The 17,483-nt window shown below is 37.4% G+C and overlaps 1 gene segment (V, D, J or C); it reads left to right on the plus strand.

Annotated features, from left to right (window-relative positions):
* Positions 1–2,011: 2,011 nt before the first annotated feature.
* Positions 2,012–3,241, plus strand: LOC127564194 (T cell receptor beta variable 30-like). The segment is given in 2 exon segments: positions 2,012–2,095; positions 2,507–3,241. Coding segments are annotated over 2 exon segments (396 nt in total).
* The last annotated feature ends 14,242 nt before the right edge of the window (positions 3,242–17,483 follow it).

Below are 17,483 nucleotides of genomic sequence, written 5' to 3' on the forward strand. Positions count from 1 at the left end.
GTCTAGTCTGATGGTCAATGAAAATATTTGTACAAGCATGTTAGGGTCTGTATGACTATTCATCAATTGCTCTTTTCATCCTCTCTATGAATGTCCTTATTTACTCTATGATTCACTCAATGTAATTTACAGATTCCTGTATATCACCTCAGTTCACTCTCTCCTCACTCTTACATTAGCCTCTTTTTGGGTCTATCAGCTCTATTATATATATACCTGACACTAAATGAGGGACGTTGAATTTGAATCTCCTTCTACTATATTGCATATGTTCTGTGCAGCAGCCTCTCTGTCTTTCTCCTTTATTTCTTTCCTATTTCCTATTTTCCATTATGGCATGCATAATAAGGGGTGTTAAATCTTATTTAGCAATTAGATCCAATAAATTCTATTAATGTATCCTCAGTCTCATCAAGTATATCACCTAACACCAGAGGGCACTGAGGGATAAATTGCAGGTTTGTGCATGTCTCTGAAAGAACCAGCTTCAGGCTATCACTTTCTTTTGTGAGTTTATAGTTTGATCTGGATTATTCCATGAGATTAAGAGCTAACAAGTGCCATTCAATTTAGGAGAACTCTTTTCATCTTCATCTCTATATTATTTATTAATTCTTCAAGACTTTATGCATATATAGAAAGATTAACAAATGACTTAATGTATTTAATAAAAGCATGGCAAAGTAGATGTCTTAATAGCCTATAACGTCTAAATTCCTCATTCAGACAGCAAAATTTTGCCTATATCCCAAGTAAATTTATTCTGCCCAATGCCCTTGTAATGCCAGAGAAACTCAGGAAAGATAGAGATTAGAGAGTTTTTAATATTTTATTAATTGGAGAATTTGATTGACTGGACAGGACTCTCATCTCAAAGTATCCAATGGTGAATGTGAGTTCTCAATGACCTATATACACACATGGCTCAGCTACAGGGGTAGACCAAGGCAAGGGGCGGAGTCAGAACATTGAGAGTGGGAACAGACTATCAATCTGGTTCTGCAGGGTGGTGGGACACACCAGACATTCTGATAAATTGGGATAAAGAAGAACAATGACAGGCTAGGGGGTAGGACCATAAATTCTTGATGACAGAAGGAGTTAGGAGTCAGGAAGTCTGAACTCCCCCTTATCTTGAGTCTCACATTGACAATTTATAACCTTAGAGCAAGTGGTCCTCAGTCTTAATGAACCAGAGTGGGGGTTTTGCAACTAAGGAGATTGAGGCAGAACAGTTAAGGAAACTGAGACAGAACAATTTAGGGAAACTGAGGCAGAACCAATTAGGGAAACTGAGTCAGAACAATTAAAGAGAACTGTGGCACAACACCCTAAATATAGATACCTAAGGCAAGGATAGGTGGAAGGATAAAACTAGGCCCTCAGCTTCTTAAACTGTGCTTTGTGACCCCATGTGGGGTCATATAACTGAATGTGGAATCATGAAATAATGATTTATTATCAGTTAATGTTTGATTTGTATATCTATTTCATATGCTTATATACTTAGGGTCATGTAAAAATTTCTCAGAAGAAAAGGGGTTGTAAGTGGATAAAGTTTTAAAAAGCCCTAAAAAGATCTACTTTTCCTCTCTTGGAAGTCACTTTTCCTGATCCAGAAATTTTGCTCATTAAGGCATCAAAAAAATCTGTGATTTTTAGCTTTCCATTCAATTCAAATACTGCTCTTGAAGAGATCTTACTTCCCATTTAATCTGCAATCAACAAACTCCATCTCTTCCCCTTTAAGGACTAAACATGATTTACATCATAAAGTCTATGGTCTCACAATTAAAGTCTTATTAATATTTACCCATTAACAAGAAACCATTTGTTACACTGAAGGCATAATATACTCAGGATATCCTATGTAGGGAGGAATGATGAAGCCAGACATTCTTACAAGGAGACCATCTCCCCCTCTCCTTAAAAATTGCAACTTTCTAACTTACAAATTTTTTTTGGCCAGATTCTTAGAAAGGAGGCTGCCCTCATCTCAGTGTAGGAGGGAGGAGATTTCTAGTTCACAAGCTCAGTTGAAGATTGAGCTGCAGGATGTACTCCCTTTTGTGCCTTCTTCTGGCCACTCTCTTGGGTAAGAGTCCCATTTTGTTTTTTCATTGTGAACATCGCTTCCCTGGCACTGAGAATCTCTCCCCCTATTCATCCCCTCCCTCACAGATTCTTAATGTTCCATTTTCTATTTGAATCCTTTCAGGTGTCTGTGAATTTTCTAGAAGGAGTTTAGGTCACGGGTTTGCCCAAAGCCCAGGTTTTCTGTCTTCCCCCAAGAAAGTATAGATCTTCTCCTACTAAATCCCTCCATTATTCTCTTCACTCTCTCATTCTCTGCAGAATCTACTTCCATATCTCAACTTCCCCTTTCTCCTGATTCCTACATTCTTAAGGACCCTCCTGCTTGTTGACCTCTGTCCCTAGATGGTTGGAAAGTAATGTTGGCTAAATTGTCTCATTTATGCTCAGTCTTTCACATTTTCCACAGAAGCTGGTGTTGGGGCTCAGAAAATCCATCAATGGCCGGCCACCAAGATACAGGTTGCAGGGAGCCAGCTTTTCCTGGAGTGCTCCACAGAAGGGACATCAGACCCCAATCTTTACTGGTATCATCAGCCTCTAGGTGGAGGTCTACATTTGCTGACCTACTCTATAAGCATAAACCATGTGGAGAATGAGATGCCCCATCATTTCTCAGGCTTAAGATCTCAGAAAACTCTTTTCCAGCTCAGCTCCCAGAAGCTCTTTGTCAACGACTCAGGCTCTTTTTTCTGTGCTTGGAGCCTCACACTGAATGGAGTGAGGCATATAGCTGCGCAAAAACCTTTCCTTTCCTTTAGGTGCTGACAACACTTTCAGATCCACTATAAGATCTCCCCAAGACCCCATAGTGATTTTCATTTCTTCTTCCCATGGGAACTGGAACTGACTAAAAAATAAGACATACTTTTCTCTATTCCTAATTCTCCAAGGAACAAATAGTTAGGATAAGAAACTCAGTAATAATTTTTGTAGATAGGAAGGGTTGGCATGAAAAAAATCCAGGAAGAAAGAGTCAAGGAAGAAAGGGGAGGAAACATAGAAGGAGTAAAGTAGGCCAGTGAGCACATAAAAAGAAATGTTGTTTTACTTCTGTTGAACCTGAGTCTATGATCATTTTGTTGTCATTGTGTATCATCACCCATGAGAAGACCTTATTCCACCAATAAACATGTTCTATACACTCCTTTTCTATCCAATTTTCCTCCAGTTTGCAGATAATCTTTTATAGTAACATATATTCACCCATTTTCCTTTTTTTCCATTTTTTTTTTTTTGCTTAAGATAGCAAATAATCTCAAACCAAAAATGGGATTTCTAGCTAAATGGATAAGTAGTGTCTTAATCCTCAGGTTTAAACTTCTGAAAAGGGAAAATTGAAATTCCAGATCAACAAATGTTCACCTAATTCTAATAGAGATGGTCTCTTAGGAAGTCCCATGGGAGGCTTGAACTGGTGAGAGGAAGCAAGAATGATGTTCTTACACAGGAGATCAATGAAGATCAAGCAGAAACCTGGGACAAAGATCTAGTTCCCCTTCCAACTGGTTTAAAAGGGGAATAGAAGAGGAAGGGAATGAGAAAAGGGATCAGAAACAAAAGAAAGGGACTAGAGAAACAACTAGTGCCAAGAGGAAAATGACATAGGATAAGGATAGAAAAGAATCTTCAGTCTATGAAACAAAGGTTTTATATATATGTGTGTGTGTGTGTGTGTGTGTGTGTGTGTGTGTGTGTGTATTAATCGCATTAGGAGAGAAAGGAAATGAAAGAGATGGCTCTGCGGGAAGAAGAGCATATATGAACAATGAATATTTAATTCTGGCTAACCTTTGCAGCTGAACATTCAGCCATCATCCAATCCCTCCTGGCCCTCAATCTCTCTTGTTAGAACTTAGCTGACTGTCACACTATAGCCTTCCTCTCCAAACAGGGTATGAAACTGCTTAAAATATATTCTCTTTTTAAGTCATGTCATTTGCCCAAAGCACAATTATATATTAAATAATCTTTTCTTCCATATAATTTAAGACTTTTAGGAAAGCACTAAAAGATAGAGAGGGGAAAGTAACAATGAACACACATCTTTTATTCTTCTGTTAATAAGATATTTATAGAGACAGGAGGGAAAGAATTTGGAATTGAAAACAAAATAAATGTTTTTCTAATATTTTAACATTTTTAATTTAAAGTTTTGAGTTCCAAATTCTATGCCTTTCTCTCTTCCTTTCCTTCCTCCCTCCCTGAGAGTAAGTAACCAGATATAGATTATACATGAATAATTATGTAAAACATTTCCATATTAGTCTGAAAATAAAATAAATTTATTTCTAATTTTTAAACACTTTTATTTAAAGTTTTGAGTTCCAAATTCTATCTCTCTCTCTTCCTTTCCTTCCTCCCTCCCTGACAGTAAATAATCAGATATTAGGCTATACATGTGCAATTATATAAAACATTTCCATGAAAGTCTGAAAATAAAATAAATGTATTTCTAGTTTTTAAACATTTGTATTTAAAGTTTTGAGTTTCAAATTCTATCCCTTTTGAAATGCAGGAGAAACTGAGGCAAGATAGAGATTAGAGAGTTGTTTAAATAATTTATTAAATGGGAGAGAGATACTGGGATCAAATGGATCCATGGTTTGATCCCAGGGCTGAATGAGACTATCGGCTCCAAGAATCCAGCATCCAGCCAGCATCTAGCAGCCAATGTGAGTTCTCTATGACATATTTATACACAGTAGTTAAACAAAGGCAGGGGGGTGGAGTCCAAACTCTGGTGAGTGGGAATCTCCAGGCAGTTACCATCAACTCGGCTCTGACAGGTTGGGGGTTAGGACCATAAATTCTAACAAATTAGGAGTTAAGAAAGTGTTGGACTCCAGACACAATGTCTGGAGTACCCCTTTCTGCGTTTACACATTGACAATTTATAACCTTAGAGCAAATAGCCCTGAGTTATATCAGTCTTCACAAACTGGGTATGTGTGTGTGTTGGGGGGGGAGGGGGATATTGCAATTAAGGGGGTTGAGGCAGAACAATTTGGGGAAACTGAGTCAAGACAATTAAAGAGAACTGTGGCATAATACTTTCTCCTTCCCTTCCCTCAAATAGTAAGCAATTAGACTTTGGTTATATATGTGCACTTATCTAAAACATTTCCATATTAGTCTGAAAATCAAATAATTTTTATAGAAAGATATTGATTGTGTTTAGATTGTTTCGGGACCTTGTGGGTGTTGTAAAAGGAATAGGAGACATGTTGAAAACTACACTGAACATGTAGTCTTTTTAGGAAGATTAGTTATGGTCAAGATGAAGATAAATGAACCAATTTTCACTGAGATACAAGAATACTGGATTTGAAGTCTGAAGACATAGATTCAAGTCCCAGTTTAATAGCTCTTTGACTTGTAGCAAATCACCTCATGAGTCTCAATTTACTCATCACTAAAATAAAGAAGTTGGAATGATCATTTCTAAGGTCCTTCAAACTCCAGTGATCCTCCTATCCTACAAACATAAAAGATATGATTCAGTACAAAATTGAATGGTATGGCTATGAATGCTACAGAAAGCAAGCATAGGGAAAAATCAAAGTCCATGAGAGAAATCCTTAAAGGTTTACCAGGGAACTTGAACTGAGTCTGGAAGAGGAGGAAGAATTAGACAGCATATATGCCAGGCCAAGATCAGTGATTCGGCAAGAGGAAAAATACAGAATTAATCACATTGAAGTTAAGTGAAGGTGAATGATACTAATACTAACTTGAATACTGATTATTATTATTCTGATAATATAGAATTTTGGTATTTGCCTTTGGAAAATGTTGGGAGATAATGTGGAACGGGCAAAATCAGGCTGGAGTATGAAGGGGTCTGAAGGTCATCCAAAGCCAGCAAAACTTCCCTTATGCCCCTTACTGCCCCCCCCAAAAATGTTTTCTTCCTAAAAATTCTGGGACCCCAAGGTTCAGACAAGTACACATTAAGTAATAATGTAGTAAAGTACAGGATTTATAAGATCTTGATTCTAATGCCAAGACTGACACTAATTAGTTGTGTGAGCTTGAGCAGATCCTTTGAGCTCTCTGGGGCCAATTCCCTAATTTATAAAATCAAAGATTTCAACAAGAATATTTCTAAGCTTCCTTGTAGCTCTAAAATTCTGTGATTCTGTAATAGTTATTGCAGCTTAAAGGCTCTAAAGACAGCAATAAAAAAGATCCTATCTAGGATGCTAAGAAATCAATACCAAGTATTGATTCCTTTACCTTCTAATGAGTTCCTGTTCTATATAGATGTACATTTAGATTACCTGCACATGTGGAGTGCATATATAAATATGCGCAAATACAAATAATGCAATGCATGTACATATGTTATATGTCTGGATGTACATGTACTGTATATGCATGTGAATGTGTGTTTAAATATATTTATACATATTTATGTATATGCATTATTTGCATGTTTACATATGTGTGTATATGGATATGTGCATTCATATACACATATGAAAAAAGTCAAATGGAGTCACAAAGAATAGGACAGGACTGAATAACAATGAACATATACATATATACATATACATATTATATATATATTATATATATATATATACATATATGATTTCCTATTTCAAAATATCTCTACACTAGTGCAGTCTTGAAGGATGGTCAAGCATTTATTAAGTGCTTACTATTGGGAACACAACAAAAGGCAAACTCTCTGCCCTCAAGGAGGAAAGAAAACATGTCAACACCAGAGATATAATTTTAAAGCATATAAGATAGGACTTAAAACCAAGTGTTTCTGACTCTGAATACTGAGTGCCTTTTTACTATCCCATCTTCTTTCCATCCATCCTTACAACTCTACTTTCAGGTCTAAGTGATGGATTCTCCTGAAAGACAGCCAGTAAGTAGGCCTTTGTAAAGCACAAAGCTTTAAATTAATGAGAATTATTAGTATTATTACTATTCCCTTTACACATGAGGGTAAGGTAAGGGTAAGTTGAGGTATCCCAAAAAGGCTGCTATGAACACCTGACAGGTGTGTATCTGGGCTAAGGTCACTGAAGCTTGAATGTTGGCTTAGGCTTCAAATCCTGCCATTTACCAGCTTGGTCAATTTTGTCAAATTACCATTCTCCCTGTTCCTCATTTCTTTATCTATAAAATGAGGATAATATTGCCATACTACTTACCTCATAGAGCTGTGAGTATTAAATTAGATAAAAGGCACAAAGCTATTTATAACCAGGAGATTCTATATACACATAAGCATTAGTTTATTATCACTAGAGCCACATGAAAGCTGTTATGACTGAATGGCTGCCTTTGGAACATATCCTGGGGGGGAAAAAATATAAAGATAGCTCAGGAACTGGAAAAAAAAAAGACTTTTCTAACTACAAATCTCAAGAGTCAGACAAAGGATTGAAGGATTTGCTCCTGATTTCTTAGGTTTCCTGTATCATATCATTTTGAAGTTGGAAGGGACATCAATAACTATCTTTTCCAAGCTATACGGGGATGGAATCCTTAATATAATGTACCCAACAAGTAGCCTCTGGCTGGAGAATTTGAATGAGGAGAACCTTTCTTCTAACACCTCCCCTCCACCCAAGGCGCCTCCTTCTACTTTTGGATGTGGGCCATGGTGGAGTGGAGCGGAAAAGTTTTTTTTGAGGGGAGATTCTAAATGGGTCAGAACAGTTATTGCAGCTGTTTTAAATTCATATCCATCTCTCCAGTACCCACTCTTAACTTTGTGCATTGACCTTGCCATCTGTGCATGTTGGAGAGAATGCTGCACGTGGCCATGAGGTACCCACTTCCCTCACTGGGCCCCTTTCCTCTCCTCCTGGTACTTCTTTTTCCACTACCAAGGTGTTAGCTACCCTCAGAAGGGGATGGGGAGCAGGAAGTGGTGCTTGTGGTTCCCTCATTACTCAGTAGGTGGGTAGAGGGAGGGATTTTCTCATGAACCCCAGATGTCAATACCTAGCAAAAGTCAAACCACATCCTGTTGTGTCTCTAAGACAGAAGTAGGGGCAGGTCTCGGGTCTCACTCAGCACCTGATGGAACTCACAGATAAGCGGCTCAGCAGCCTGCAGAGTTGTTATACAGACATTCCTGCGCCCACTCCCTTTGCCCTGCCTCCTTTTGTCCTCAGCCCCCATCTCTTCATTTCCTGTTCTTCTACCCCAGCATCACTTCTCTTGACATACTATTTCATTACTTTCCTCATTCATACTCCTCTATTTTATGGGAAGCAGGGTCTTCTGGGAAGAACCTGAGAATAGCAGTCAGACCACTTAAAACCATTTCCTTGGGGGGGAGGGGGTCCTCTGGGGTGAGCTCTATTCAATCAATGAGTCAGTTTCGTTTTTGCCCAGCACAGGGCCCATTAAACAGCTCTTGAACTGATCTCAATCTCAAAATTCTGAAAATAATTCTAGCTGCTATTCCTATATCCCATTAAAGCTTACAAGCTGCTTCACACTCATGATCTCATTTGGCCTTCTTAATCCTTTAGGTAATGAAAACAAACAAAAAACAGCTTTTCATCACAGCAGTAGGTTCCATGAGGCAGGAACTCTCTTTTTACATTTTTAAATTTTTGTCTTTTTTCTCTAGTGTCTAACACAGTGCCTTGTACATTGTAGGCACTTGGCAGATTTTTTTAAATGAAATTCTATTATTTCTGTAAATGGAAACAAGTTCAAAAAGGTTAGGTGTTCAAAAAAACCTAGTGTTAGATAGCACATAAAAAGTAGAGTTAGGATTTTAAATCAGTCCTCCAATTTCAAATGCATTGTATTCTACTGCATCATACTAAAAAAGACCCAAGAGGTATAGCTAGGTATAGAATGGTTAACTAAACACGAGAAAGAGACGATCCTAAAAAATAAAATAGGCATTGTTGATTAGAAGAATTCTTTTTTTAAAAATTGTACACAGAATCTATGTAGCTAGAACAAGAAGACAAACTAAATTGGGGCAAAACATAATATGTAAGAGATTGACATCAATATATGAAAACAAGAATCTTTTCTCAAAAGACAGTCAAGGAATAATAACAAATGATTTTAAAAAGAAAGAATGCCAGCAATTAGCAACCATATGGACAGGGCCATGAAGTCATAGAGAGCTAGAAGAGATATCAGAGGCCCTTTAGAAAGGAATGGGAGGTGTAACTTTCCTGGTAAAGGGAATTCCTGCAAGAGGAAATTTCCTCTCCCAAAGGAGGTGATCTTTATAGTTCAAAATCCTAAAAAGTTCCCTAAAAAGCTAAGGTCATGAGTGATTTGACTGGGTTTACACAGACTGAAAAAGTCAAAGATATTGAATTCAGATCTTTTTTGCTCTAAGGCCAGCTTTCTATCCACTTCACCACACACTGACTCCCTCCAACAAACATTAATATGTCATTCATGGTGATTTGTTTTGCTTAATTGTACCAAGCCTATGAAACTTCAGATACCAACTAAGAAACATAGAACTATGGAGAAACTGAGGCAGGGAGAGGCACAAGAGTCAAAGAAAAAAAAAAGAATGTCTTTGGTAAAAGTTTAAAGCTCAGATTTTATGCTCTACTTGATTGTCACTAACATTTGAGAATAGTGTAATTTGACTCCTACTCTAACCCCTGGAACACTATTATTTTCACCTATTTCAACCTATTCTAGTTTTTCTCAAAGATTTAGGATTAGACTTTGTGGATTCCATTTTCTTAGGTTTTCTTTTTTTAATTGTAATTTGTAAAATCAACAATATCCTTTTAGGCCAGTCATTAAAACAAAAATATTTAAATACAGAGATAATGAGCCCATCCACAAGCATTTATACCTACTTTATCCTGGACACTGATCTAGAAAATGCAGAGACAAAGATAAACCTTAAACAGTCCCACCTCTTAAGGAACTTATAGTCTATCAGGAAGACTATTTATATGCATATTGTTGTTGTTTAGTTGTTTTTTAGTCATGTCTGACCCCATTTGAGGTTTTTCTTAGCAAAAAGACTATAGTGATCTGTGATTTCTTTTTCCAACCTTCCTGACTCCAGTCCTGGCACTCTAGACACTGTACCACTTAGCTGCATATAGATGGATACACACACACACACACACACACACACACACACACACTAGTTAAAATCTGGGGAAGGAAGTTCCTAATAGAATAATTGGAAAACATCAAGTGGTACTTGAACTAAATCTTAAAAAAGAATTGGGAATTTGAGTTGGATCTGTGAAGGAAATTTATTCCAAGTTTGTGGGACAGGATACATAAGGGAATAGAGAAGAGCGTGAAGAACATGAAAGAGGTCAGTTTGACTAACCCAAGGAATGTAAAATTGAAAGTAATACATAACAAGCAACATAGATTGTGGCAGGTTGTGAAGAACTTTAAATTCCAAATGAAGACATTTATGTTTGATCCTGGAGGTATTATGGTGTCACCGAAGTTTATTGAAAACAAATAATATGGGTCAGAATTGGAACTTGGCAGCTGTGTGAATAGATTAGTATAAATTAGACTTGAAGCAAGAGGCCATTTAAGAGACTATTGTGATCTGCTGGTAGGAGTAAGGCCCTGAATTAAGATGATGACTGTATGGGTGGATGGAAGGGAACAGAATGATAGATACTGTGTTAAGAGAATCAGTCAAAGATATATTATTTACAAATATAGTGATAATGTTCAATTTTGTCTGTCTTGGAAGTCAGGTCTTTTATTTCCTTCAGGCTGGATACACTTAAACAAGCTTTTAGTTCAGTCTCCTCTTGATTCAGGTTTCATTTACTGAATAATCCAAGAAATCCCCATTCTTCCTTGTTGGGACTTAATTGAGTTTATTTCCCTCCTCTTGTTGCCTAAGAGATTTCTCTTCTTCCTAGTTATAATCCTCCTTTCAACCAAACTTTCCCCCCCTTTCTCTGATCTTGAATTGTTACAATCTTGAGTCTGTTTTTTTTTTTTCTTTTCCCCAAGAGAGTTATCAATATTGTTAAGAAAGACAGCCCAACAAGATTAGAGTCCTCTGTGGTTAATGTTGTGGATTTGGTGACAAAATTCAGGCACACACAGTCTGTCTTCAAGTTAAGGGGAAAAAATTTATTGTGCTGCTTGATGGTAGGCTAATTCTGAGGGAATTTAGCAGAGTCAGAATCAAGGGGATAACTTTAGCTCATGAGTAGTAGGGGAGGAAACTAATTATCTTGGAGAAAGTGGGGGACAACACCAGCAATAAAAAAGAAAACTATGATGAGGCAGATCTGTCTAATTGTTTGACTAGTGAAAATAGATTTCCCAAGGGATTGGAGGACATTCTTTCCCAACTGAATATTTTAGTATAAGCAAAAAAAAAAAAATTTCCACTGGCTAGCTTCTGGGATTAGAAGTTAGCCTGAAGGTGTTTGAAACCATGCAGAAGGAGAAAAGGTATACCCTCCTTTCTTTAGCAAAGGCCTGTTCTTGGGAGCTATATGAAGAAGTGTAGAAGTCAGGGAGTTGGGTAATCAAAGGTGCCATCAGGGGCACCCTGGCAGCAGCATGGGTGGCTGAATCTGCACACCTGTTTCTCTTAGCTTGAAGTGAATCTGGCTTCTGATGTCCTTTACAAAACAAAATAGAAACCTCTCTAGATCTATGAACAGCTTGCAGAAATTAGAATTTCCCTCGCATACTTAATGGAGGAATGTTTGGTTGTCAAAAGTTCCCTTTCTTTCCATATAATCCCATGAGCATGCAAGACATGAAAGGAATATTTGGAGTCAGTATAGATGTTCATTCTCATTCCCTTCCCCAATTCTAAATCTCTTATTAGGGTAATGAGTTCAGCTCCCTGAGCAAAGGTCCCTAGAGGAAGTGGTTTAGTCTCCAAGGTGCTATTGAGGCTCACCACAGAATACCCTGCTTTCCTTTTACCATTTAAATCAGGTAGAATTAATGGGGGCAGAAGTCAGTTTAGCTTTCTTTGAGACAGATTCCAGGAGTGACAAGATCACTTGTTTCCTCTCCTTCATGAGTGAACCAGAGGTGGGACTTAATTCATGGTCCAAATACTTAACAGACTGACAGGCAATGTGAGCCTTAGACAAAGAAACTTTAAATCCTAGGGAGCCTAGAAAGTTATATAGTGGTATACAAAAGAAAGCATCTTTAAGATCTAAAATACAGGAATACTAACAAGAAACTAAAAGCTTGTGCTTCAGAAATTTTTCAATCAGGGATTGCAATTCCTTCTGACCTCTGGTTTCATTGGTACTGGTGCTTATGAAGATACAAACTGGAATCTTAAAGATGCATTGAAGCTGGGGTGGGATGAGTAGCATCCTAGGGATTTCTGGGGCTCAAGCAGAGGAATCTGTTTCCTGCTGGATTTCAGATGGAATATGGGAGGGCTTTGAGAGAAGCACAAGAAGTGTACTCAGAGGCCTGAAAGGAGAAAGTTGGGTCTCCAATAGCATACAATAGTCATAATAGTGACAATAGTCACAACCCAATAAGGGAGCAGGATAGGAGGAAATGATAAGAAAAGTGTTTGAATAACAGGTCAGCAAACTGACAAGACAGAGAGAAGGCCTCAAAATAATTTCCTTCAATTCCCATCACCCTAAGAGGGCTGGGGTGGGTAGAGCTAGAGTAGCAGAGGAGGATTGAAAATGAGGCTCCCACAAAATCAAAGAGAAATTCAATGGACTTACCTGCCACTTCCAAAGTTATCTGGGTTTGGCCATCATGATGGAGCAAGGAGGAGCCTAACCAAACCCCAGATACTGCTGCTCCTGGTCTTGAAGGGACAAGAGAATAGGGCATTAAAAAGCTCAATCCCACTGTGGGCAGTCTCTTTTTTCTGTGCCCCTCCTTGTTGCACTTAGGGATTGGGTCTAGGAGTTTCCTCTGAGCACAATCATAAGACCATTGACTATGGTCATGGCTGCTGAAACATGAACCACACGGTTCCCAGATAGCAGCTAAAATTTGAGCCTGTTCTCTGATGCTCCTGGTTCTGTATTTGTACTCTCTGCCACAGTTTGTACCCTATTATTGAAAACTCCAAAAGATTTTTTCAATAGCTGTGTTTGGGGATTTTGAAGACCCGTGGCTAATGTCTGCAACTTCCTCTGAGAAATTCCGAGGGTCCAGTCTGGGCCAGACTGACTAATAATATGCATGCAGTGGTTAGTGGTCCCCTCTAGAGAAGTGGGATCCAGGTTAGTGCATTTCTTTAGAGTCTCTATAAGGGGCCTCTGAAAGAAGGCAGAATTTTCCTCAGCTACTTGGGTAGCTTTTTAAAGTTTTTCATAATTAATTACTGCTTCTTAATTCCTTGATGATACAATTAGAAAATGATCCTTTTTCTCTCTGTCTCTGCTTCCTTTCTGATAATTCCACCCAGCATCATCAATTGGGAAAGCATTACCCCTGGGGGTTATCTTTTGAAGGAGGAGGACTTAGCTATATCATCCCTAAATTTTTGATTAGATCCTAGGTTCTCTAGGATCTAGGAAAAAGAGAATCTTTTTCTCCTCTATTGTGCCACAAGAGGAGATAATGATGTTAACATCTCCCTAGCTAAGATCAAATTAGAGGGAAATGGCTTTAAAGTATTCCATATATCTAGTGGGGTCCTTAAAGTAAGGACCAGGTTTTTCATTAATTTGAGAAAGATCTGACATTGAAAAAGGCACATACCCTGACTATTCCACTTTGAGAGCCTGCTAACACCATCAATAACCACCAAAAAGCTACTTGTCCTAATGGACAGAGTTTAGAAGGAATAGATGTTGGGATCCTGAGAGAGAGAAAAAAGGATTCTACTTCTAGCATGGGAAGTACTGAGGAATAAGGACTGGTAGATTTCAAACTCTGGCTTAAGAGGTGAGGATTCAGGGAAAAGGTACTGTGTTAAAGAAATATTGCTGCCAGAGACTCCAAATCTTGATAAGGGATGATCCTAGAAGGGACTTGAGCTTCTGCTTTCAATTGTCCTCCAGTAGATTTAGGGATAGAAGTGAACTATTCCATCTTGGCCATGAGCCTTAGAATTTCTAGTTCCATAGCATCTCATCTCCTCTGGCATCCCAGGGAAGGTGAAAGGTTATAAAGGTTTCTTAGTCAAAAAGGAACTTTGATGAGAATTTTGAAGAGAAATGTCAAGTGTGGCAAGAAAAATTTGCAGGGCATGGATTTCAGATGACCCAGACAAGCTTTCCTAGAAGCTGGGGGTATCCATCGGCTATAGGATCAGGGTAAAAAAGAGCTTATCTTAATAAAGGGGACATGAAATTTAGGGGGACCTCATGTTGGGTGTCAAAAATGTTGAGGTTAGAAAATCCCCAACAAAATTAAGGTCCCCATTGGTCTGTGTTGTGGGTTTGGTGAAAAAAATGTGTGGACCCAGTTTGTCTCCAAGTTAAAGGGCAAAGATGTATTATGCTGCTTGACAGTCAGCTAATTCTGAGGGAATTAAGCATAGTCAAAATCAAAGAGATAATTTTATAAGAGAAACAAAAATGAAATTGAGATGCTAATATGATGGCTTAGAAGTACAATTGAGGAGTGAAAGGGGTGGTGCCATTGAGTTCTCATGATTGAGTTTTACAGTTTACAGATCAGTAAATTGGCCAGCAGTGTTTATGGTACTCCTATGGCCAGGTTTCTCAGGTATTGCTACTTTTCCACAACTCATCAGTATTATTTTCCCCTTTTAGGGAAATTTGGAGAGCTCCCTTGCTTATACATTTCTCAATCAGACCCATTGTTTACTACCATAATTATATTTAATAAGGTACCTTGGACATAAGAGGTGCTCCATAAACATTGAATGAATGATGAATGGTCAGGTAATTGCCTAGGCATAACTGCACATAAAATCTCTCGTATACCAAGAATCAGGTCCAAACAGTGGGAGTGATTCATGACAAAACCTCTTCAACTTACTGTTGATGGAATTATATCTTAACCATATAATTGCAGCCCAATGAACCAACATAAAGGCTGGCAGAGGTACTTTGACTTTTCTCTGACCCCATCTAAATGTACTATTCTCCAAACCTATTTTTACTTCCACTAAGGTTCACTGGCTTCTCCAATTCTTTATTGTCTTGTATCTATAGAATTGGATCTAATGCTATAATACTTATATATACAATAAATTATATAATATGATATATTATGCATGTATGATTAAGTTTAGAAATTCAAAGTATATGTTGGACTGGGCTACAAGAGAAGAAGGTGTCTTGAGGAGATCACCCATAAGTCTTTGATCTATCCCTCAGCTTTCTGAATTCAGAAACCTGCTTTTCTTCTATTAGCCAGAAATGACTAGGTACTTGGAGATTGAGTAGCAGTAACCAGAAACACAAGAGATGAATTCCTGCTTTGAGATAAGTGCTTGCTAAGCAAACATGAATGTTTGTAACTGCGTGTCAAACTCTTCCCAGGAGAAAAGCTTTTTTGAGAAACTAATTAAAGTCACAAGGTTTTGTTTTTGTTTTTGTTTTTTATATCATAACAAAGGAAATTGGATGATCTTGAAATAGTCCCATCATACCAATTAATATGGTATGATAGAAACAGTGCTGGAATTAGAATTTAAAAACTAGGTTCAAATTTTGGTTCTGCTCTTATGCAATGATGGCAAAAATGAATAAAAATAATGGAATTGAACTAGAAGAATTCCTAAATCCTTCCCAGCTCTGAATTTATTTTCTCATCTTGTAGCCTTCTCCACTATAACAATATACCCAACAATAATATTTGGGTCACCTGGTCAAGAACACCTTCTTCCCTACTCAATAAGACTGACAAAAAGATAGATCCCACTCTACTGTCCTCCTTTTTAAATTTCTTTGTAAATTAGAGATCCACAGGCTTTTTATCTTAGGAAGTGAATCATTTGCAGTAAATGGAGATTTGAGATTTGTGTCAACATATTTGTCAAGAGTCAAATTCTGTTTGCTTCCTCCCAAAGACTGTATTCATAATAATAAGTGGTTATGATAGGAATAAGGAAGAGGGAAGCTTCTAGCATTTCCAGCTTATGGAAGAATGGATTCCAGTACTATAGAAACATATATTTAGATCTGGAAGAGAATTTAAAGGTCATCCAATCAAACTACTTTGTTTTACAAATGATACCAAGGCCCTTCTGTGAATATACAAGATGTCCCAAAAGTCTTGGTACAATTTTAAGCTTGGATCAACCAATATATATATTTAAGTGTATGACACTTAAAGATAAGCCTGAGATGACCAGTTAGATATTGATATGTGAGATAGGATCAATAATATGTTAGAATCTTCTTCGATATTCATGGATTCTTAACCATTTTGTGTTATGATTATGAATCCCTCTTGACAAACTAATGAATCCTACAGAGCTCTTTTCAAAGTAATGTTTTTTAATGCATAAAAATAAAATAATAGGGGAAACCAATCACAATGAAATTGTTATCAAAATGTTTTCCCCACCCAAGTTCATGGACTCCTGAAATCTTTTCATGGATTCCTTGGTGGAGGGATCAGTTCAAGGACTCACCGTAAGAACTAATTCTCTCTATAAGTCCTGGTGAAGACTTATATTTAGAATTTTTAAGATTGTCATGGCAGCTTGGTATATTGGTATAGCAGATGTGTTCTTGTATCATGAGATCCAGATTCCAGTCCTGATGTACTATTCATCTGATACTAAATCATCTTGTGCCAGTCACCACATCATTTTAGCTGTATTAGATATCTCTCATCTATAGCTCCAAAAGGGTATTCCAAAATTGTATTGGAAAATGTAAATTGTAGGAATTGGACCATAAAATTCCTATACCCTTCTAGAATAAATCATTATGTGGCTATCTAAAAACAAATAACATAGAATGATCCTGCCTTCATTTCACATGTATGGAGAAGAAAAGGATGTATCTAAGGTAATCTCTTAAAATACATTGGGCCTTCACTTTTGAAACAATTTTAATACCCAGTTTTCCTATCCCTCATTAAATCATACAAATAAAGTTTTAGCGTAACTATGATGCACTTTATGTCAGTCAACTTTTTATTGTTTACCATTTGCTTCATATTCCAGATCTTTTTCTTCTTCTATAATTCAGCTTCTTAAACTGTGGGTCGCATCTCCATATGGGATTTCACAAAAGAATATGGAGATTATGAAATTATGATTTATTATCAGTAAATGTTTAATTTGTATGCCTATTTTATATATCTAGGTTATGCAAACATTTCTCAGGTGAAAAGGCATCATGAATGTAAAAAGTCTAAGAAGCCCTGGCCTAGAGCATCCCTCTTTCGTTCAAAATGCTACTTTCATATTCTTCAACTATGGCCCCTTTCATCATTGAGGCATTGTAGTGGTCCTCTGCCTAGTACTTCACACTGGTCAGATGTGG

Source organism: Antechinus flavipes, chromosome 5 (genome assembly GCF_016432865.1).
Source record: "Antechinus flavipes isolate AdamAnt ecotype Samford, QLD, Australia chromosome 5, AdamAnt_v2, whole genome shotgun sequence".
In the NCBI taxonomy this organism is placed as follows: domain Eukaryota; kingdom Metazoa; phylum Chordata; class Mammalia; order Dasyuromorphia; family Dasyuridae; genus Antechinus; species Antechinus flavipes.